This window comes from Thamnophis elegans, chromosome 12, assembly GCF_009769535.1.
Source record: "Thamnophis elegans isolate rThaEle1 chromosome 12, rThaEle1.pri, whole genome shotgun sequence".
Lineage (NCBI taxonomy): Eukaryota > Metazoa > Chordata > Lepidosauria > Squamata > Colubridae > Thamnophis > Thamnophis elegans.
Genome location: NC_045552.1, coordinates 5,370,202 through 5,393,675, shown reverse-complemented (window position 1 = coordinate 5,393,675; position 23,474 = coordinate 5,370,202). Strand labels below are relative to the sequence as shown.

Here is a 23,474-nt window from a genome sequence, read left to right as displayed (position 1 = left end):
TTCACTTAACGACCGCATTATTCGCTTAACGACCTCAGTGATTCTCTCTCTAAACCACTTTGACAAGACAGGTCATAAAACGGGGCAAGGCTCAATGAAACCAATGCCTCCCCTTAATTACGGAAATTTTGGGCTCTGTTGTCGGCGTAAGGCGAGGACTCCCTGTTTCGGGAGTTATGAAATTCATTTCCACCCTGGTGTAAATAAGGTTATATAAGTCTTATTTTCTTCTTTGGTTTTTTTTCCCCCCTTCTCAAAGGTTCGCACACCTTTTAAGCCGTTGCAAAAAGTCTTCGGGGAGTTTGTCCCGGTTCTCACGCGCGCGCGCGCGGGCGGGCGTCTCTGGCCATCCTCCCGCCACCCTTCATCGCCCCCACCTTCTCCTCCTCCTCCTCCTCCTCTTCCTCCCCCGCCCTCGCAAACGGCCATCCCACCCAAGGTGCCGTCTGCCGCCCCTTTAACTCCCCCCCTCCCCACATTCGTGCGCTCTGTGGGCGGAGCCGAGGCGGAGAGGCGGGCTCAGCGTGTCTATGGCGACGCGGCCGGTGACGTGCGACGGGGGGGCGTGGGCGTCCCGGCTCCATATGAAGCCGAGGGGGGGAAAGGAGGGGGGCCAGAGCCCGAGACCGACCCGGCGGCTGGAGGCTGCGGCGCGAGGAGCCATGAAGACCCCGGCGGACGCAGGTGGGGACTGCCGGAGGGTCCCACGTTGAGGCTTTCGGGGGTTTCAGCGGGGGGGGGGGAAGGAGGAGGGGGGCGTCTGTCGGTGGATGACCACCAGGACACGTGGGCTGGAAAGTTGGAGGGGATGCAGGCAACTTAACTTCCATCCATTCCCCCTCCCCGGCCCGCCCGCCTGCCCGTCCGTCCTCTGCTCTGCCTCGACGATCGGAGCGGGGGGGAGGCCGACCCGGGGCGGAGGGGGGACGGACGGACCTTGGGGGAATGAATGGGTCCGTGGGGCCGAGGCACGGAGGGGAAGGGCTGGCGAGATCGAGGAGCCCACGGGGGGAGGGCAGGGGTTGCTTCCTAAAAGAAGAGACCAAATCGGGGAACATCAAAGCGGAGACGGTGAGGGGGGGCTCCTCCAAAGGTGCTGACCCCCCTCTTCCTCCTCCGCCTCACCTGCGCTCTTGGAGCCGCTGGAGGTGCGGCGGCTGATGGAGATTGTAGTCCGCCGGCCGGGCCGGCGCCAAAGGAGGGGGAAGAGGGAGGGGGGCTTCTGGAGAGGAAGCGGCCGGCGCCTCCGATCCCAAGCGGGACGGGCCGGCAGGGCAGCCGGGAAGGGGGAATGATCCTCGCCTGCCTTCTTGGGTGCAGCAGCCGTAATGGAGGTTCCTGCCGGGAAAGGGTGGGGATGAGTGCTGCGGGCTCTCTCTCTCGTCTCCCCTTGTTTCCCGGCCGCCTGCCTGTCTGCCTAGGCTCGGGCTCCGGCCGACGAAGGGAGACGGGGGGGCAGGAGTGGTGCAGGGAAGGAAGCGCTTGGCCAGGCCGCCCGGAGCGGGAGGCGAGCGGGACGCAGCCCGTTGCAAGGCGCCGGAGTTTGTGCGAAGCGGACCTGTTGCATTTCTTCCCTCCCCCCCTCAAGCCCGGCGGCGGCTGCTGCTGCTGCTTGGCTCGGCTTTGCAAGTCGCCTCGCCTGCTTTTGGGAAGCGGAGGATCGGCTGCCGGAGCCGAGAGGGGGGGGGAATGAATGAATGGGGGCGGCGAGCCGAAGCGGGGGCCCACCGCGCCTCCTGCACCCCCGAAACCCCTCCCTGGTTAAGCACCACCCCCAGTTCTGCAACGAGGCTCGCGGGCGGTTTTGAGGGGGCCGCCGAATGAATGGGCTGGCGGAGTTGAGTTGAGGGGGTGGATCGCGCGAGTGAGCGAGCGAGCGTGGCATTTGGGGAGGGGGGGGGGAGAGAAAAGGCCTCGGATCGAGGCTCTTAATCTCCCCCCTCTTCCCGCTCCCTCCCCATCCATGCCGCCAGTCACGGGGGTGGGGGGGGGAGAGAGAGAAGACACGGTCGTTTCCTTCTGTCAACTTCTGGCACTTGGGAAGGAGAAGGAAATAAATCCAGATTTGTGTGTGTTGGTGTGGCGTGTGTGTGTATAAGGGGAGGGGGGAGATTTGCAGCTTTCAAAGCGTGTTGCACGGAGACCGAGCGCCACGTTGCTGCTCCGCTCAACGAGTTGAAGCGTCCATAGTGAAAAGAGGGGGGGGGGGCGTAATCCGGAGGCAGGGACAACTCGCTTCCTAGTGAATCTGGCCGATCTTTGAGGAGGGGGTCTCTCTCTCTCTCTGCGCCCCCCCCCATATGAAACGCGGAAGCGCTGCAAAGCTTGGCAAATGAGGCAGGGGGCGTTGGGGGGGGGAGGCGTGCGCTTCCGTGGGGAAGGAGAAGCCAGGGTGTTATCGGTATTTTTTTATTTCCCCCCCCTTTTTTTTAACACTCCCCAATATCGCGGGCCGTTCTCCAGAGTTGTCGGAACGACCTGTCCCGCGAGTGGGAGGGGGGGGGAACGGAGAAAAAGTTGCAAAGCTTTTCCGAACTGGCAATCGGGCGTTTCGAAACAAAACAAAACACACACACACACACACAAAAGCAACTTTTGTTTCCGACCGACAACAGCACAACGTTCCAAAGGTGGGCCGGACCGGGGTGTGGATGGATGCGTTGAAAATCTCTTTTCCCTCCCCAACCCCCCTCCCCTCCCAAAGCAGGGACGTCTCTATAACGATCGGGGGGGGGGGAGAGAGGGAGGGAGGGGGGGCGCGCAAACCGCCGAGATTTATTAAGGAACTTTTCACCAAAGTTGCGGCGACCTTAAATCTAACCTCGGTCTTGCCAGTGGGGGTGGGGTGGGGTGGAAGAGGGTGGCGGCGGGTTAAACTCTAACCTTAAACCCAGGACTTTAACCCTCTTAAGAAAAGAAATCGGGAGGGGAGGGGGCGCTTTGCAAAAGTCCCGCTTTCCTTCCAATCCAACCTCTCCTCCTCCCCCCCACCCGCCGCCAGCTTCTCTCGCATTCGGTTGAAATGTCCCGAGTTGGGTGTTTGTTTGTTTTTGCGCCCCCCCCCCGGTGACCCCTCCCCTCCTCCTCCTGCGGGGTTGGATCGGGGTCGGCGCTTACTATGGGATTCTTGAGTTGGGGGGCGCTTTTTTTGGGGGGGGGGAAACGGCTCTCGGAGGAACTTCCGCGGCGGACGAGTCTCTTCTCCCCCCCCCCCACCTCTTTTTTTAAAAAATAAAATAAAAGGGTCGACGGTGGACTTCGCACCCGGGAAAAGGGGATGGGTGTGGGGCGAAGGGAGAGCAAAGCACGATCCGTTGGTTGGAAAAAGGCTTGAAAAAAGAAAAAAAGGGGGAAAAAAACCTCGCCTGTGTGTGTGAATTAAGTCTTTTTTTTTTGTTTTGCTTTGCCTTTTTGCAGAAGACTTGGATAGATTCTTTCCTCTCTATCTCCCCCCCCCTCCTTTTTTCTTCTTCCCCCCCCCCCTCTCTCTCTCTCTCTCTCTATCCCCCTTTCTCTCCCCCCTCTCTGGTTTTGTTCAGTGCTTCCACCCCATCCCCCCTTGGCGCCACCTCTCTCCCCCCCACCCTTCCTTTCCTGATTGTCTGTCTCCTGGAATCTTGTGTGTGTGTGCGTGTGTGTGTCTTTTTTGTTGTTGTTGCTTTTTAAGTGCCTCTCCGCTTCTGTTCAGGCTTGCCTTCCTCTTTCTCGCACCTCCTGTTTTCCAATCATCAAGGCCCCTGCTCTGAAACTAGGGTACTTTTCTCTGCCTCTTTCCCCCCCTGAAACTCTGGGAAAGTTATTTTTTCTCTCTCTCTCCTTTTAGGCGCCTGTTTAAAACGCAGACAAAAAAAACGCACACACAGAGTCCCAGCTGCCCCCCCCCCCACCAAAATAATAATTCTTTGGGCCTCACCCAGACTGCTAAGGAAATAAATCTGCAACTTCTCCACGCTTGGAGCACCCAGGGGCTCCCCCCTCCCCACCCCCTTTTCTGGTTTTTGCAGCCACTTTTCATTTTCCTAGAGCCTGAAATACTTCACACACACACACACAGACCCCAAGAAAAAGTGTGTGGGGGTTTTCAGCCACAGCTTTGGGAGTGTGTGGTGATGGAAAAAAAGGGGGCATGCCCAACCGTTTGTCTGGTAACGTGTGTGGTGTGGTTTGTTTTTTTTTAAAAAAAAATTATTTTTAATTTATTTTGCCTCCCACCCTTTGGCTGCAAGCAAGAAAGTCTGTGATGTGGGTTCTTTTTTTCCCCCCCTGTGTGTAGCCCCCCCCTTTCACTCAAAGGCAAGAGAATGGTGTGCTTGTGTGTGTGTGTGTGTATGTATCTTTAAGACGGCTGTTGGCATTGGGGAGTGATGTAATATTAAGGGTTTTTTTTTCCCTCTCTCTTTCTAAAGCTGGGATTGAATTCCAGCCCTTTTAGCTTCTGGCTCCGGGGATTAGTCACAGGGGTGGTGTGGTTTAGAGTGTGTTAAGGAGGGGGCCATGCTTTAAAGAGACACCAACACAGATTTCTAGTTCTCTCTTCTCCCCCCCCCCCTCCTCTTTTTTTTTTTTTTTTTTTTTGGTGTGTGTTTATTTTTATTTTTTTTTTGTCTGGCTGTGCACATCATCTTCCAGGAAATCCTCAACAAATAATTACAGTCCAAAATAGACCTTCGTTCCTAAGGAAGTTAAATCCTGCAGAACTGGCTTTGAGGTAGCAAACCAGACAAGTGAGGGAGGGGGAAAAGAGAGAGAGAGAGAGAGAGAGAGAAGAAAAGTGTCTTAAGATGGAGTCCCCTTTCAGCTGAGGTTTGAAATTTAAAATATATATATATTAAACCCTGGCACGTGTGAGTGCCGTTTCGAGCCCACAGACACTCAAGCTCCCACACAGGCCTTCAACTTCTCAGTGGAAAATATGAACTGCTGGGCAGAAAGCCTGTTTTTTTTTTTTAAAAAAAAGTTGGATGCCGGGATTGGAAACACTCACCGCATATGTGCGGCGTGGCTGTGTAGCTGCGCTTACGAAAGCAGGGGGTGGGGGCTTGTTACTCTCGGCCCCTCCGCTGAGTAACTTGGAAGGTTGTTCATCCCATCTCGGGATGGGGCGGGAATTGGACTGCTTCCCTTCCTGGAGGTGTGTGGCCCGTTGAGCCCCCATACGAAGCCATGATGCAGTCTTGTTGGGAGGGTAAATGGTTGGCGGGGGTGACTGGGACCCCCGAAAAATGGGGAGAGGGCAGGGATTGGATCCTTGGGTTTCCGACATGAGGTCTTAGGTGCAAGTCCCAAAATTGATAGATTTTATATATATACACACACAGACACACATATACATGTACATATACATACATACATACATACATACATACATACATACATATATATATACACGAAAACAAATATCTATCTATCTATACGAAAACCTACAAAACCAGATAGATAGATAGATAAATAGATCTTCATACACACACACACACACACACACACACACATATATATATATATACACACACATACATACACACATATATATATATATACACACGAAAACATACGAAAACAAATATCTATATCCATCTATCTATCTATCTATCTATCTATCTATCTATCTATCTATCTATCTATCTATACGAAAACCTACAAAACCAGATAGATAGATAGATTAGATAGATAGATTAGATAGATAGATTAGATAGATAGATAGATCTTCGAATATATATATATATGTTATATTTGTGCTGATAAATTATTTATTTATTTATCAGCACAAATATAACAAATGTAACAAAAAGGCAACAGTAAAAAAAAAATGGGTTTCTGTCTGGATGGTCTCTTGTGACAAGCCGAAGGACAGAGAATGGAAGTAGTGATCTTCCTCCCATATTTGGGGATATATATGCATGCATACATACATACGAAGACCTACAAAAACAAATATGTACGAGAACTAAGGATTTCTCCATCTTTTTGGAGTCCCAGTCCTTATAGGGACCCCATATAGGGACTGGGACCCCCAAAAGATGGGGAGGGGAGTAATCAGATCCTTAGTTCTCCTACACGAGCACTTTATGGGGAATTGTTGGGGGGAACTAGAGCCCCCCCCCAAAAAAGAAGCGGGGAGGGAGAGATGGCAGCAATTGGTTTGCACACAAACAATTATTGAGTGGGTGATTGTTGGGGATAATGGGGGGACACCCCCCCTCCAAATATGACACAAAGTTTTGTTGAGAGGTGAATTGTTGGGGAGACGGGGACCCCCAAGAGAGCCATCCTTCACAAGGTCTTGTTGAATAGATAATCGTTGGGTAATCTGGGACACCCTGCCCCACCCCCTCCATGGGAAGGTGGAGATGGTAGCCATCAGCTCTTTCTTCCCCTCTTCCCAGAACCCAGCAGAAGACCCGGATGGTGGTTGTGTGGGTGGTACAGGGCTTGTCCTGGCCTCTGTGGTGGAGCCTCTTGGGTTTGTCTCGTCTTTTTTCCTCCCCACACCCTGGCGCTGGTCTGGGGTTGGTTTGTGCCAGGCCTGGGGGCAATGCCAGCCAACAGACGGTGGCGTGTTGTTTTTTTGTACTGCCTCCTCCCTCTGGGCTTGGCAAAGACTGTTGGTTGAGTTGGTGGAGATATGCTGGCAATGGCGTGGGAGGTGTGGTGGAGGGAATCTAAGGGAATATTCTGCAGGCTCCCTCTTCTACCTTGGAGGTGGGAACAAACAGACCCCAGAACTTCTTTTTGGGTGGTGGGGGGGGGGAGAAGGATGATGCCATGTGTGTGTTTGGGTGTGTGGAGTTGAAGGGTAGGATTCTGTAGGGCAGGGGAGGTGTTAGTGTGACAGGCTGGCTACTGTGTGCTCTGGGCTTCCTCCCTTCAGATTGCCAAAACATTTTTAAAAAATTAATAAGGTGAGACATGACTGTGAGCGTGCAACTTTATTATGATGATTTCTTTCAAAGGTTTGCGGCATTTTTCCCCCCTCTCCTCCTGCTTCAGCCTGATCCAGCATGAAGGAAATGAGATACTGGGAAAGGCGGCTTATGATTCTCCCAAAGGTGCTTTTTGACTAGACAATTGGGGGCTTTCTTGAAGAAGCTTCTTCAGGTGCTGAGTGACTTCTGGCTCGGTCAGAAGGGAAGAGGCTTCTTGGAGGAGAAGCGAAATCTCCTCCAATGAAAAACAAAATCGGGGTTGCCTTTTGAAAAAAGCACCTTTGGGGACAACCGTGACCTGGGGGATTGAGAAGCTTGAGTGGCTGTTGGCTGGTAAGAGGATTGTAAAGCAGGGGACCAGAAAATAGGCCTCTCCCAACCCCCTCCCTCCCTCCTGATCAGCCATAAGAACAGGAAGATGAAGGTGTTCTTCTGGGAGGCTGCTCCTGAGCCAGAGCCTCAGAGCAGGCCAGGCCTGGGAGATCCACGGATGGAGCAGGGTTTTGGAAAAGGCTGAACTGTTTTAGCGATTCAATCAATCAATCAGAATAGAGCCGGAAGGGACCTTAGAGGTCTTCTGATCCAACCCCCTGTTCAAGCAGGAGATCCTATATACCATTCCAGACAAGTGGCCGTCCATTCACTACTTCTTCAAAACCTCCAGTGATGGAGCAGCCACAACTTCTGGAGGCAACTTCTGCTCCCCTGGTTAATTGTCTTCACTGTTAAGAAGTTTCTCCTTAAATTCCAAGTTGCTTCTCTCCTTGATTGGTTTCCATCCGTTGCTTATTTTGTCCTGCCTTCTGGCGCTTTGGAAAATAAGTGGATCCCCTCTTCTTTGTGGCAGCCCCTCAAAATGCTGGAAGACTGCTATTATCGTGAAAGCCCACCCCCCGGCTAATCTTTCTTTTCTCTAGACTAGCCAAACCCAATGTTTTAGTCTCTGGGCCTTCAATCATCGTAGTCGCTCTTCTCTGCACTTTTTCCAAAGCCTCCACTACTTCTTTTTTTTGGTAACGCGGTGACCAAAACTGGATGCATGCAGTATTCCAGATGTGGCCCTTCTTAAGGCTTTGTAGTACGGCCTTCTTTCATCTCTGGCTCCCTAAAGGTTTTGGGAATGCAAACGTTGGGGCAAATGAGTCCCAAATGATTATGGAAGCTGACAATTAGGACAATGGGACAAGGTTTCTCTTTGGCCCCCAGGAACCATGTCGCTGGCCCAGTGGTGGGTTCCGGATCCCGGTGCAACCGGGCTGGGAGTCCACCACATGAATGCGTGCAGCGTGTGCATGTGCACTTAACCGCGATGCTCCATAACACCTCCGCAATGCTCCAGCTGCTCGGCGGAGTGTCGCATAGGTGCCGTATGCTCCATGCGCGGAATAGCTCAAATACAGGTAAGGAGCGTGTGCCAGGCCTCCAGAGCACCGTACCGGAACCTGATGCTCCCGGCAGCCACCGGTATACCCGTACCGGGTCGTACCGGTCGTAACCCACCAACTCCGCTGGCTAAACGTCCAGATGTTTCATTTCAAATAACTCTTGAGTGTGCAAGATGGCAGGTTTCTGCTATCTTTGCCATCTTCTTGATGAGATAGAGGTTTCCCTGAACTGTTTATTCAGACAGCCATTCAGATGGGTCCATCCCGTTCCGAAGGGATGGAGGAATAGGCCACATTTGCTGCCTTCCTCCCCGCCTCTCCCCATTCGTAAGGTACACATTGGACCAACCTTCACATGATTCGCCCAACCCATCCACTGTTTTCTCATCGGTGCGGAGCAACGTGTCTCCCCCCCCCTCGTCCTGGCTGAGCGAGAAGTTTTTTGGTGAGCCAATCAATAAAAGATGGAGACATGGAAACAGAATCATCGACTTCCCACTGGACCACACCAAGGCCCTTCCTGGACCGTGTGTCTCCGGGGAGAGCGGAGGCGTGTTTACAAGTGTGGTCTTCAGAAGCGGGATGAAGTTTCCCAGTCCCAAAATAGCTTTATTTTGTCTCGAACACCTCATTTTGCTTCTCATGCATTGGGGGTTATTCAGGCCGAACGTTAATCCCTCTTTGGGGGTCAGTTCGGTCTTTTTAAAGTTTCAGCCCATGGAAACGACTTCCATTGTCTTTCACGGTTCTCCATCGTTGCGGCCTGTGCAACCCAAACCTTCGGATCTGATCCGCAGAGATTAAAAAGTTAAGTTTTTTTAAAGGGTTTCCGAGACCTCCCCTGGGTCTAATACTCCGTTGAGCGTTGAGCACTGTTGTGGATAACTTCAGACGTCCTGAAGCCAAATATATACATCTATGTATAGAATGCTTTCCTATTTTTGTATGCATTCTGGCCATACACGGGACCCATCATATATCCTTAAAAAGAAACTGCGGCTGTCTCATTTCTGGGGAAAGGCCAGGAAGAGCGCAGGGGTACCCCTTCCTTTGTTTTCCTTTTGCTAAAGGATATAAAAACAGAGCCAGTGTGGCTTACGCTGCGATACATCCTGGTTTGCTTGCCCACGAGGTCTTCAATCAGCATCCCTAGCAAACCAGGTTTTGGAGAGATGCAGCGTGGAAGCCCGGCCTATTGAAGGCATTGGAAGTCCCACTGGACCAGGGCCGAAAAGATGATTTCAACCCCTCCCCCCCAATCTCTTTTGCCCTGCAAAAAGTTGTTCTACCCTGTTTCCCCCAAAAGTAAGACGTCCCTGGATAATAAGCCCAGTCGGGCTTTTGACCACATGGCGCTAAAATCAGCCCTCCCTGAAAATATTTAAACGCATGCGCAGCCATGAGGTGACCACGCTTGCTACCTTCTGCACCTCCCCTCGAAAATAAGCCAAGTGCTTATTTCGGGAGGGGGTGTCAAAAGAAAATAAGACCCTGTCTTATTTTCGGGGAAACATGGTGGGCCTAAACCTGATGGATGATGTCTTGGTAGGGATCCCCTGGTGCAGGTGATAACGAAGCCCCATGCTTTCCATTCAATTGAGGGGGATGGGGGTTTGCCTTGGGGTGTCCATGCAGAGGAATGCCATGATTGTCTCAGTCACATGAGATGAGGGAGTGGTGGTGGGGGGTAGCCTGTTTCACACACACACACACACACACCGGGATGAAGACGTTGTCGTCATTTGGATGGTGTGGTGGAAGACCGCACCGGCGGCGTATCTGGCAGCACCAGCCTGAGAACAGTAATCCATTCAATGGGGCTGGGCAGCTGATGTCACGCTCTCTCCACTACCACCACCACCCCTTCTTCCCCCTGCCTTGCTAATTAGTGAGAACAGGCTGTGTGTGTGTGTGAGAGAGAGAGAGAGAAAGAGAATATGAGAGAGAGAGAGAGAGAGAGAGAGAGAGAGAGAGGAACATGATGGAGGAAGAGCAGAGTTCATGGGTCACTGTTTTCCTCTAATAGCTCCCTCTCTCTCCCATCCTCTTGTTCTCCAAGCTCACCACAACTGGCAGATGAGGGTTTGAAGTAAGCATAGAACCATGGGTTGGGTGGGTAGCTTCCTAATTCTCAACATTGCCTCTTCCGGAGCCTCCGGTGGGCCCTGACACACTCTCTCCCTCTCCCTCTCCCTCTCCCCCCTCTCTCCGTCTCCCTCTCTCCGTCTCCCTCTCTCTCTCCATCCCCCTTTCTCTCTCTCCCCCCTCTCTCCCCCTCCCTCCCTCCCTCCTTCCCTCTCTCTCTCCCTCCCTCTCGGTCTACCCCTCTCTCCCTCCCTCCCTCCTTCGCTCTTCTTCTCTCCCTCCCTCTCCCTCTTTCCCTCCCTCTCTCCATCTCCCTCTCTCTCTCCCTCCCTCCTTCCCTCTCTCTCCCTCCCTCTCTCCGTCTCCCTTTCTCTCCCCCCTCTCTCCCTCCCTCCTTTCTCTCTCCCTCCCTCTCTCCCCCTCCCTCTCTCCCCCTCCCTCCCTCCCTCCTTCCCTCTCTCTCTCCCTCCCTCTCTCCGTCTCCTTTTCTCGCCCCCCTCTCTCCCTCCTTCCCTCTTCTTCTCTCCCTCCCTCTCCCTCCCTCCTTCCCTCTTTCTCCCCCCTCTCTCTCCGTCTCCCTCCCTCTCCCTCCCTCTGTCTCTCCCTCCCTCCCTCCCTCTCCCTCCCTCTCTCCATCTCCCTCTCTCCCCCCCTCTCTCTCACGTGTTGCTTTGTGCTTGCAACTCGGTGTCCTCACGTCTCCCCCTGGGCTCCGAGAGCCGGCGTGAACGTCCCACGCCAGCCAGCCCCTGCGGGGGTCTGAGGAGGCAGATGTCCCCACGTCCAGCACATGCTCCTCCTCCTCCTCCTCTTTGTTGGGGGGATTGGAAGACAGCGCAGTTTGTGGGGTGCTCGTGGCTGTCGCTCCTGGGGTGCTGCCCAGTTCGTGCTGTCTCTCTCTCTCTCTCTCTCTCTCTCTCTCTCTCTTTTCCTCCCGTTTTATTTTTAGCTGTTGCCTCCCTTGCCGTTGCCTGTTGCTTGGAGACTGGTGCTGTGCCTCTGTGTGTGTGTGTGCATGGGGGGGATGTGTGTGGTGTGTGTGTGTGTGAGAGAGAGTACTGCGTGGGGTGGGTAGGGGGTCTTTTTAGGTCCTGTGGTGCCAAGACGCAAGGAAGAGGGAAGGATGCCGAATTGCATTTGTAAGGGTGGGCTTGGGGGGGGGGCAACCACTCCATTTGGCCCAAGTGCAACTCTTCCCTTGGTGGGCATGGGTGGGGTGTGTGTGTGTGTGGGGAGGGGGCTGAAATGCAGTTGAGGCATGCCAGCCCCCCCAGGTTGCAGTGTGTGGGATTGTCTCTAGCCCTCCCACCCTTCGCTCCAGATGACATCACCATCCTAATGGCTCGGTCTTACGCTGATGCCCTTGAACTGGCGCCCGAGTCCCTGGCCTCCATTACAGGGGCCTGAATTATTGATGGGCTCAGAGCGCCTGGGGTTTGGGAAATGGGAAACCACAGGCCCCCCCTCCCCTCCCCACTCCTCCTTACCTCCCTCCCTCCCCACCAAGCTCCGACACCCTCCCTGAAGGCATTGGGCAAAGGCTCAGCAGTTTCAGTCAAGGAGAAATAAAAGCATTGGGGCTTGGCTCTCTCTCTCCCCCTCCCTCTCTCTCTCTCTCTCTCTCTCTCCTGGGCCACAGGCAGGCCGAGTTCAAAAAACACACACTCCGCCAGAGTTTCCCTCCCCGGGGTGGAGATGCATGCACCAGATGGGAAGCCCTCCATACAGTCTGGGCGAGCAGAACCCACCCAGGTTTGGGTGACTTGTAACGGGCGATGCTTAAACGATTCATGGAGAATGCAAGAAAAACATGTACAGGTAGTTAGCTCAGAGGCTAAGACACTGAGCTTGGCCGGCGGTTCGAATCCCTAGAACCACGTAACGGAGTGAGCTCCCGTTACTTGTCCCAGCTTCTGACAACCTAGCAGTTCGAAAGCAGGTAAAAATGCAAGTAGAAAAATAGAGGCCACCTTTGGTGGGAAGGGAACAACGTCCCGTGCGCCTTCGGCGTTTAATCATGCCGGCCACATGACCACGGAGACGTCTTCGGACAGCGCTGGCTCTTCGGCTTTGAAACGGAGATGAGCACTGCCCCCTAGAGTCGGGAACGACTAGCACATATGTGCGAGGGGAACCTTTACCTTTAGTTTGGACTTACGACCACAGTTGAAGCCAAAATTTACATGGCTTAAGCAAGAAGACCGTTCACAAGTGGGTTTTTGCCCCGTCATACGACGTTTCTTGCTACAGTTAAGGGAATTTATCTTGCTAAGCAAGACATTGGTTAAATGAGCCTTGCCCCATTTTACGACCGTTCTCGCCACAGGTGTTAAGCGGTGGTTAAGTTAGTAGCAACGTTGCTAAGCGAATCTGGCTTCCCCCTTACACTTCGCTTGTCCGTCGTAAAAGAGGATCATATGTTTCCAGCACACTGCGACAGTCATAAATATGAGCCAGGGGCCAAGCATCTGAGTTTTTGATTGCATGACCCTGGGGAGGCTGTAATGTTACTAAGTGTGAAAAATGATCCAAAATCAATTTTTCTCCAGTGCTGACACAACTTGGTGACCAAACGAATGGTTGAAATTCAAGGACTACTTGTGTACAGTATAAAGTTTATCCCCTCGCACATATGTGCTACTCATTCCTGACTCTGGGGGGCAGTGATCATCCCCGTTTGAAAGCCAGAGAGCCAGCGCTGTCCAACGACATCTCCGTGGTCATGTGGCCAGCATGACTCAATGCCAAAGGCGCACGGAACGCTGTTACCATCCCACCAAAGGTGGTTCCTATTTTTCTACTTGCATTTTTTACGTGCTTTCGAACTGCTAGGTTGGCAAAAGCTGGGCGACGCCAGGGATTCGAACCGCTGAACTAGCCACTGAGCCACCGCATCCCATTGCTATAAGGTTTATACCAACCTTGAAAAGGGGGATTTAAGACCCAAGATTTTAAGTTCCAACAGTTGAGCCCCCTTCGCACTTCAGTGACCAAATTTTGTACCCTTGGCGACGTGGATAAATTTATAGCTGTTTCCAGTGACTTGTGGCTGCATTGTACAAACCAGTGTTTCTCAACCTTGGGGACTTTAAGTCCTGTGGACTTCAACTCCCAGAATTCCCCAGCCAGCTATGCTGGCTGGGGGATTCTGGGAGTTGAGGTCCATAGGACTTAAAGCTATGCTGGCTGGGGGATTCTGGGAGTTGAGGTCCATAGGATTTAAAGTCCCCAAGGTTGAGAAACACTGGTACAAACCATTGGTTTGTTTAACAACCGCCGAGTTTGTTTTACAGCCGCTACAAAAACATTGTATGTCGAAGACTGCCTACACGACACAATATTTCCAAACCTTTACCCAGGTTTGTAGCAAAGACACACTTGTGATTTTACACTTCAGTGTAACAAACGCAACCTCCGTCGCATTTAGCGGTGCCACAAGGAAGTTCTGCGTTTGATCAGTTACTATCACAACGTAACTTCCCAGGAGTGTTGTCGAAAGTCTAGATTGCGTGACAATCCTTTTGAAGAGAAGTACAGATGGTCCTCGACTTAACAACAACAGTTCGTTTAGCGACCGCTCAGAGTTACTACTTACTGGGGGGGAAAAACGACGCGGTCATTTTTCAAACCGACGCCGGTTCCAACATCCCCTTATTCACGGGGTCATAAATCAAGACGCTTGGCAATTTGACCCGTATTTATGGCGGTTGCATGATCCCCCCGGGGTCACGTGATTCCCCGCCGACAAGAAAAGTCAATGGGGAAGACCGATTCACTTAGCAACGGTGTTACTCACTTATCAACTGCAGTGATTCACTTAGCAATAGCGGCAATCAAGGTGGTAAAATGGGACAAAGCTCACTGAATAAATGTTCTGCTTAGCGACATAAATTTTTGGGCTCGGCTGTGGTCATAAGTCGAGGACTCCCTGTATATTATTGTGATGCTGGCTGGGGAATCTTTAAAAGAGTTTTGGAGCAAATGGGTCGGTGGGTGTGCAAAATCTCAAGAAATATTGGCTGCAATCATGAGCTCAGAGACTGCCCTTTTTTGGGGTGGGGGGGGGCTGCACTGTGTTGAGTTAGATTGCTCCGACCAGAGCGGTAGAGACACAGCCAGCTGGGAAGGGGAGACCCCCTCCCCAAATGGCTGAGAAAGGCCAGCTTCCTCCTCTCCTCCCATAGCGAGGACTGCCGGTGCTGGAACGGTTGTTTATGAAACAATGGGAGAGACCCCCATCTTGAGAAGTCCCACGGCGGCCTTTATTTGTGACTTCCTGTTTGGAGGGATGGGACGGGACGGAGGGGCCTTGTGAAAACTTTCAGAGGAGGGGGCTGAGTTGCATCGCCGGGGCATTCTTACAAGATGTAGTGTACGCACGCACAGACGCACACACTCATCCTGTTTTGTTTCTTCTCCGATTTGGGGGGCTGGGGGGAGGGCTCCAATGTCCATTTGGGGGTCTTCCACAGCCCCGAGTATTATCCGGGCCTTTGTAGGGAAGCTTGATCTTGATGGCGACGGCAGCTTCTCTGCCCCCTCCCCTCGCCCAGGAATGCTTGCCGAGCCGGGCTCCTCTCTTGGCTGGGAAAAAAGGAAGCCTTGTCTTGAAGTTGCTGACCTCAGCTGCGAACCATTCCCCCTTCTGCCCTCCCCAAGCGGGCTGCCCAGGGAGAACATGGCACAAAGGCGCTGCTCCCTCCGTCCGTCCGCCCGCCTGTCCGTCCGTCCCCCACTTCTAAACACGCCCGATGCTTATCCAGCCTGTAATGGGGGCCCGACTCTTGCCAAGGTGGCGCAGTGGTTAAATGCAGCACTGCAGGCTACTGCTAGATCAGCAGTTCAGCAGTTCAAATCCCACCGGCTCAGGGTTGACTCAGCCTTCCATCCTTCCGAGGTGGGTAAAATGAGGACCCAGATTGTTGGGGGCAATATGCTGACTCTCTGTAAACCGCTTAGAGAGGGCTGAAAGCCCTATGAAGCGGTATATAAGTCTACTGCTATTGCTATTGCCTGGGGCTGGGTGTTTTCAAGACCTTCTCCTTCACCCCTTTCCGCTGCCAATTCCACCACCACCCCGGCGCCCTCCAGCACCCTTTGACTGCCCCGGAGAGTTTGGACGTGCAAAGTTGGGCACCAAGTTCTGGGCATCGGGGCGGCTGGGGGCAGGCTGGAATGCTGCTGCCCCCCCCCTGTTCTCCAGGGAGGGAGGCTACCCTTAAAGCTGGCTGCTCTTCGCCCTCCCACGCTTGGAGGGCTCAGCCTGGAAGTCCGTGAGGCGGCTTGGCTGCCCTCCCAGCCTCCTGGCGGCAGAAGGCGGCGACAGTGGCGGCGGCAGCAGCAGCCGGTTTCCTGTTTTCCCTCCCCTGGCACACTGGGGATTGGGGGGGGGGGTGGCTAAAATCCACATGCCGCCACAGCAGCCATTGCATCCTGGTGGGGGTGGGGGGTGGCTTTGAGCCACCCAGGGCTTCTGCCAACATGCCCTGATGAGATGCAGCCAGAGGACCGGAGTATGGGAATTTCCAGCACTTTGCTTCCAAACTCTCTTATGCTGGGAGGGGGCGAACGGGGGCGGGGTATGTGTGTGTATTTCTTGGCTATCCTATCCTGGAAATGCGCCTCTGCCTTCCCAGACTGAGCTGGCTTAACTCTACCTTTCTCCTTGCCAGGGTTCGCCTTCCCGGATTGGGCCTACAAGCCCGAATCGAGTCCCGGCTCCCGTCAGATCCAACTCTGGCATTTCATTCTGGAGCTGCTGCGTAAGGAGGAATACCATGACGTCATCGCCTGGCAAGGGGATTACGGCGAGTTTGTCATCAAGGACCCCGACGAAGTGGCCCGGTTGTGGGGGGTGAGGAAATGCAAGCCTCAGATGAACTACGACAAGCTGAGCCGGGCCTTGAGGTGAGCCCGGGGCCGAGAAAGGTGGTGGAGAAATTCCAGGAACTTGGGAACGCCACGGGGTGGGTGGGTTATCGCACCTGGGGATGGGTAGCCCCCCGCGGGAACGGTGGGAAAGGAAAGCTGGAAAATTCAGCCAGTGGGACTTTTCTCCAGCTTTTTAACAGAGGTTTAGAAACGTGCAGGTACATCCGTGCGCGCACTCAGGAATTCACAGATGCACACATGTCAATCTGCCCAGCCCTTCTCTCGCAAAATATGGAAAACTTTGCAACTGCTCATTTTGCGGTGCTCCGATGAAAAACAAATTGGGGACGTGGGTTTTTTTGTTGTTGTTGTTTCGCAAGCGCAAAACTTTTAGCAGCGGAGAATCTAGAATTTTTAAGAGCTGTTTTATTATCCCATTCGTTCCCAAGCAGCTGTGAGAGCATTATCGCTATCTGAAATAAGGTGATTATGATTCATCTCTTCTCCCCACCCCCCGCTTTTTTAAAAAAAAAAACGGGTCTTTTCAAACAAGATAGATGAGAAATCGAGCTAAATCGGTGTTCAATGCAAGATTTGGCAGGAGTTTGTTTTCCGTTCAAGGGCTAATTCAATCGAGACCCACTTTTTAGTTGGTTGGGTTGCTGGTTTAATTCGTGGCCCGACAAAACTGCGCTCATCAAAATAGCGGCAATAAAACCGCGTCACTAAAGCCATGACGTCATCACCGCGGCGACAACAGCGTGGCGACAACAGCGCGGCGACAGAAGGGCTCTTTAAAACAGCGCGGCGGCAGAAAGCCGATTTAAATTAAGGTAAGGGTATTAGGTTTAGGGGTTTGGTTTAGGATTAGGTTTAGGGTTAGGTTTAGGTTAGGGTTAGGGTTAGGGTGCTGAGTGCTTCGGAAGGCGCGGATTTGCCCTCCGCGGTTATGTCGTCGCGCTAGGTTCGCCTTTTTCCTTAGCGCTTCGGACGGTGCGGATTTGCCCTCCGCGCTTATGTCAGCGCGGATAAGGGCTTCGCGGTTTTGTCGGTGAACCGGTTTAATTAGTTGGCTTACTTTATAAATTTTCCATCCCATTTCCTATTTGAAAGTTGGAAAGCCAGGGAGAACTGCCTCTCTCTTGCATTCAGAAACGTCCCTCGTATAGCTTGGAAAAGATCCCCATCTGAAAGGGTGGAATACAGGCAGTCCTCCACTTACAGCAGTTCATTTAGTGACCATTCTGAGTTACGACGGCGCTAAAAAAAATGGGACTCGTGACAGTTTTTCACAGTTATGACCTTTGCAGCATTCTCATAGTCATGTATCAGAATTCAGATACATAAAATCGTATTTATGTCCCAAGGTCATCTGATCATTTTTGGTGACTTCCCGACAAGGTCAGAAGTCAATGTAGGGTAGGGGGGCAACCTGATTTATATAATAACAAGGTTGATAACTAATCAACTGCAGTGATTCCCTTTATCTTTGCAACTTTGGGCACTAAACAAATTGTACGTTGAGGACTGCCTGTAGGGGGGGGGTCCTAGTCCAATTCACAGCTATTTACTGAGATGTTTGGGCCCTTCCATTAATAGCAATAGCAATAGCAGTTAGACTTATATACCGCTTCATAGGGCTTTCAGCTCTCTCTAAGCGGTTTACAGAGTCAGCATATTGCCCCCAACAACAATCCGGGTCCTCATTTTACCCACCTCGGAAGGATGGAAGGCTGAGTCAACCCTGAGCCGGTGAGATTTGAACAGCCGACCTGCAGAACTGCAGTCAGCTGAAGTAGCCTGCAGTGCTGCATTCAACCACTGTGCCACCTCGGATTGACTGGGGATTGGAAGCTACATGACGCAAACGGCTTACGAGGACGCCGTTAAATCCCCATAACTGGAGGGCTAGAAAATGCACACTTGGCCCCAGGCTAATACCGTAATTTGGCTCGGCTGGTTTCCCATCCTTACGTAAGGAGCGGTTGATCCTAGGCAACGTTGGTGGGCTAGTGGCTATTTACAAGGCTTTGCAGTTACAGGGACGCCGAGCGTGTCGCTTCTCCCCCTTTGAACAGATGCTGCTTCACACTTGCTGTGGCTGTAACACTTTTCCTATCGGGGCCATGCAGACTCCCACAGACTCCCGAGTTGGGTTTTTATGGTGGGGGAGAAGTGGGACTTGTGAGTCACTGACCCTCTCTTCCTCCTCCTCCTCTCTGCTTTTCCTCCTCCCTCTTTCCTTCTGCTTTCCCTTCCCCCTCCTCTTCCTTTCCCTCCTCTTTTCCTTTCTTCCTCCTCCCCCCTTTTTCTCTCTCCCCCCCGCCCCTTTTCCTTCGTTCCTTCCTATTTTCCTTCCCCTCCTCCTCTTTTCCCTCCTCCTTTTCTTCTTCTTTTCCTCCCCTCTTCTTTTACTTTGTTCCTTCTTCCTATTTTTCTCCCCATCCTCCTTTTCCCTCCTCCTTCTTCTTTTCTTCCCCTCTTCTTTTCCTTTGTTCCTTCTTCCTCTTTTCATCCCATCCTTCTCTTTCCTTCCTTCCTTCCTTCCTTCCTTCCTCCTCTTTCTCTTCCTCTTCTTTTACTTTCCCCTCCTTTTCTCTTTTTTTCCTCCCCTCTTTTCCCCTTCTCTTTTTCCTTTCCTTCCTCCCCTTCTTCCTTCTCCTCCTCCTCCTCCTCCTCTTTTCCCTTCTCCTTTCCCTCCTCTTCCTTCCTTCTCCTCCACCCTTCTCTCTTCCTTCCCTTCATTTACTCCTCCTCCCAATCCTGCAGGTATTACTACAACAAGCGGATCCTGCACAAGACCAAAGGCAAACGTTTCACCTACAAGTTCAACTTTAACAAATTGGTGTTGGTCAACTACCCTTTCATCGACATGGGCATGGCGGGTAAGCATGGTGGGAGGGCTTGCAGAGTCTCTGGGGCAACCTTCTCCCTGCTCTTCCGCAAATCTTTTTTAATCCATGGCGAGTCAGCCAAAGAAACTGACGCTTAAAGCATTGAGTTCCTCTGGTAAAACAGGCAACACCCATATAAATGCAATCAATTCAACTCAACACCCCCTAATGCAAACACATGCACCTACTCCTTGTAGGAATTCTAGGCTGATGTAGGAATTCTAGGCTCAATTCAACACCCCCTAATGCAAACACATGCACCTACTCCTTGGTAGCTCTATTGGGTGTGCCCCAAAGGAAAAGAAAAAAGAAAAGAGGTTCAAAGGTCTTATTTTACTTATGGAAAAGTATATTGACCCATAAGGAAGATAATTTCCCCATCAAATAATTTAACTTTGGAATGGGAGTGTCTCTCTAGATGTACTGGAAATACAGTACAGGTGGAGGGTTGTTGTTGTTTTTAATGTGGAGGTGGAAGGAGTGCCATTTCAGATTAAATTTTGGCTTCTCTTTTGGGGGGGTGTGATTGGCCCAAAAGCAAAGTGACCCATTTGGGAGAAGTATGTATTTGTCCAGGAAGAATATATTGTCCAGGATGTGGTCAGTTCAAAAGATCTGACAATTGGCAATTTTAAAACCTTCAACTGTAGAGTTGAAGTCCAAAGGTCTTAAAAGTTGCCAAGCTTGGACATCCCTGATCTAGGGTAACATGGATGAGAGGCTACCATATCTGGGGGTGTTAGGAGAAGGGACGGCCATACCTGGAGATGGAAGGGAAAGGGGGATCAGCCTAGAATTCCTACATAACCACAAGCAGACTAACTTCAACTCCTTTTGAGTGCTGTTAACTCTTATACCGGCAGTGAAGAAGATAACATGTGTCTACATGATTAGCAATAAATCAGTTTAATGGAGGCTTTCACGTGTGGACCTGAGCTTCGGGTGCATGCTGGCTGAGGAATTCTGGGAGTTGAAGTCCATAAGTCTTAAAAAGTTCCCAAGTTTGGACACCCCTGGGTTAGATGTCGAAGGGGTCACTGGTCTTCTGAAGGCTTCCTTGAGCTGAATCGGTTCAACTGGGCTTTGGGGAAGGACTGGCTGGATGGAGAGGGAGGTGAATTCTCCTTTTAGGCCTTTTTTCCTCCTTGGTTGTTGTAATGCTGATTTCCTTGGTCTGCTTTCCTCTTCCTCGTAGGTGGGGCCGTGCCCCAAAGTGCTCCCCCTGTGCCCTCCGGTGGGTCACACTTCCGCTTCCCCCCTTCCACTCCATCCGATGTCTTGTCACCGGCCGAGGATCTGCGTTCGCCCGGGGTCTTCTCCGCCGTGGCTCGCCGCCTCGCTCGGGGCTCAGTCAGCGACTGCAGCGACGGCACCTCGGCCAATTCAGAAGTGGAGGAGACGTTGGCCGAAGAGCAGCGACGTGGAGGAGAGGCGGGTGGATTCCGTGGGCCCCCCTTGCCCAGCCATCCACGTTTGACCCACGACGCCCTCTTTAGGATCTATCCCCGCCCGCGGGTTCCTGAGCCTCTCAGCCCCTTCCCTGTGTCCCCCATGACTGGGCCTGCTGCTCTCCTGCCCCCCCAGCTGTCCCCTGCCCTCCCACTCACTCCCACTCACATAAATTACACTCCCTCACCCACCCTCAGCCCCATGTACCCCAGCGGCTCCCACTTCTCCTTCAACCCTGAGGACATGAAGCGCTACCTCCAAGCGCACACCCAGAGTGTGTACAACTACCATCTCAGTCCCAGGGCCTTCCTCCACTACCCCAACATTATCATCCCGCAGCCCCAGCGCCTGGAGAAGCCCCCTCTTCCCCCTCCGCCCTTGCAAGCCGAGGAGCCCCCCAGTCCTTTCAAATTCAAGCTGCAGCCGCCACCGTTGGGACGCCGCAACCGTGACAAGCAACCTGCGCCAGCCGTGCCCCCGGGAGACTCCAGTGGTGGCCTTCTCGCCTCCTCCTCTTCCTCTTCTGCAGCTGCTCCGGAGACCCTCATCCCCCAGATCAAAGTGGAACCCATCTCGGAGGGAGAGTCCGAGGAAGATCTCACCGTGGAGGTCACGGATATCAGCGAGGATGATGAGGAGGTCTTTAAGGCCCCCTCGGCCCCCCTGGAGAAGATAGATAATGGGGAGACTTCCGCTTTAGCGCCCCCCGTTTCTCGGGCCGGGGAGAGCGGCAAATGCATTCCCCTCAAATTACGCTTCAAACGCCGCTGGAGCGAGGATCAGCGGCTGGAAGCCAGCGGGACGGGCGACGAAACAGACGACAAGAAAGTGAAGGGCGAGGAGGACGCCGGTGGTCACGGGGACGCGGTGGGAGGCCGGCGGATCAGCACGGAGCTGCAGCAGGCCACAGCCGAACTGACCCTGGAGAATCGAGACTGCTAGACAGGACATGCAGCTCTCCCTCCCTCCGGACAGATGGACCGATGACGGGGTGGGTGGGCTGAATTTGCTGCCTTAACTCAGAGATTATTTTTCTCCTTTCCTTCCTTCCTTGCGTCCTTCCTTCCTTCCTTCCTTCCTTCCTTCCTTCCTTCCTTCCTTCCTTCCTTGGCCTGGAACTCTGTACATGCTCTGCTCCTTCTTTGGAAGCCAGAAAAAAAAAATGTAGGAGCGGGGAAGTTTTTACTTGTCTATATGCATATATAAATCTAAGTATATATATTATATATATATGTAAAACCTCTTTGCAGGGGTGGGGGGATTTCTAAAAATTAATATGCCAGGTTCGTTTTTAAGGGTTCTCTTTTCTCTCCCCCTCCCCGGCCTCATACACTATAAGCCTCAGGACCTTTTTAATTAAAGATTAACCCCTCGTCCCCAAATACGGTGTAGTTTGGGGGGAAAAGCATTTTGGAGAGGGGCTTTGTAGGGGAGAATAAGGGTAGTCTTATATGGAAGCCACCACCCTGCTCTTTTCCTCGTCCTCACACTCACAAACTTTGCAATTAGCAATCTTAAGCACAATACACTTTTTAATCCCCCCGTGGATCAAAAAGAGAGTTAGCCATATATGTTCTCTGTCCCTCTTCACCCCTTCCTGTGCGCCTTCGGCGTTTAGCCATGCTGGCCACACGACCACGGATATCGTCTTCAAAAAACCACAGGCTCCCTCAGCCAAGGAACGCACGGCCCCCTAGAGTTGGATACGACCGAGAGGGAGATTTTCTTTTTTAACCTTTTATATATTAACTATATTAAATATTTTATAGGCTGCCCGAGAATTCCTCTTCCCTCGAGGCAGCCTAGGCCAGCCGAAAGGATGGACGCGCCTGCGGTCTTAATGGTTAGCATGGGATCATTGAGGCATCTTTGTTGTAAAAACTCTTTTGTCCGTTGCGTTGCTGCATCTTCTCAACCTAGAATAAGATGGGGACCCCATGTGTTTTTGGGGCTTGGTTGAGGGGTGCCTTTGCAACATGTGATGCTCGTCACCATTGGCAAAAGAGGAGTTTTCTATCTTGTCTTTGCCAAACGCACCAAAGACTTTCCCTTTATAACTATGCTTTAGGAGCGGGGTCTCCAACTTTGGCAACTTTAAGCTTGGTGGACTTCAACTCCCAGAAATTCCCAGCCAGCAAAGGAAAGCTGGCTGGGGAATTCTGGGAGTTGAAGTCCTCCAGGCTGCCAAGGTTGTAGGCCCCTGCTTTTAAGAAACTATGAACTAAATTTAAAAAAGGATTGGTTTGGGCCTAGCTCAGGCTTCTTCACCCTGCAAGGCCGCACACGGTTGTGGACATGTGCCCCCCCCCCCCGCCCAAGATTGTAAACTTTTTAACTTTACGTGATTTATATACTTTTAACTCTATTACAGGTAGTCCTCCGTTGACACGGACGCAATTGAGCCCCGAATTTCGGTTGCTAAGCAGGACCGTTGTTAAGTGAGCTTTGCTTACTGGCCCGAATGATTCGCTTAACAATGGCGGTGATCGTTGTTAAAACAACGGCAGTTTTGCCCCGGTTTACAACTTTTCGTGAGGCCGTTAAGTGACTTGTGAAGTTGTTAAGTGGAACACGCAGTTGTTAAGAGAATCTGGCTCTGCCCACCGTCTTTGCTTGTTGGAAAACGGCCGTCAGAAGGTCGCAAATAGGGATGACGTGAGCCCCTGGGGCTGTGCGACGGTCATAAACACATTGCACTTCACATGTGTCCGAATTTTGAGCATGTGACCACGGGGCTGCTGCAACCGTCACAAGTGTGAGAACCAGGCATAAAGTCACTTTTTCCAGTGCCGTTGTAACTTTGAACGGTCACTAAACAAAGTGGTTGCAAGTCAAGGACTACCTATATGTAGGTTATATACATATCC

At 52.2% G+C, this 23,474-nt stretch overlaps 1 protein-coding gene across 2 annotated transcripts; it reads left to right on the top strand.

Annotated features, from left to right (window-relative positions):
• The first annotated feature begins 614 nt into the window (after nt 1–614).
• ERF (ETS2 repressor factor) lies at nt 615–22,153 on the top strand. Of its 2 annotated transcripts, none has more exons than XM_032227898.1 (4): nt 615–684; nt 16,066–16,300; nt 19,034–19,149; nt 20,354–22,153. In XM_032227898.1, exons 1-4 carry the CDS (start codon nt 663–665, stop codon nt 21,547–21,549), a joined length of 1,569 nt encoding a protein of 522 aa, XP_032083789.1. In that variant the 5' UTR covers nt 615–662; the 3' UTR covers nt 21,550–22,153. The 2 variants fall into 2 exon arrangements, with proteins under 2 accessions (XP_032083789.1, XP_032083788.1); XM_032227897.1 differs by lacking the exon at nt 615–684 and adding an exon at nt 2,596–2,630.
• The last annotated feature ends 1,321 nt before the right edge of the window (nt 22,154–23,474 follow it).

What these genes read in the sequence shown, in the direction of transcription:
- ERF (XM_032227898.1), top strand. Translation starts at nt 663, where the DNA reads ATGAAGACCCCGGCGGACGCAG. An exon ending in GAAGACCCCGGCGGACGCAG is followed by an intron (nt 685 to 16,065) that starts GTGGGGACTGCC and finishes TCTCCTTGCCAG; the next exon opens with GGTTCGCCTTCCCGGATTGG. An exon ending in CATCGACATGGGCATGGCGG is followed by an intron (nt 19,150 to 20,353) that starts GTAAGCATGGTG and finishes TCTTCCTCGTAG; the next exon opens with GTGGGGCCGTGCCCCAAAGT.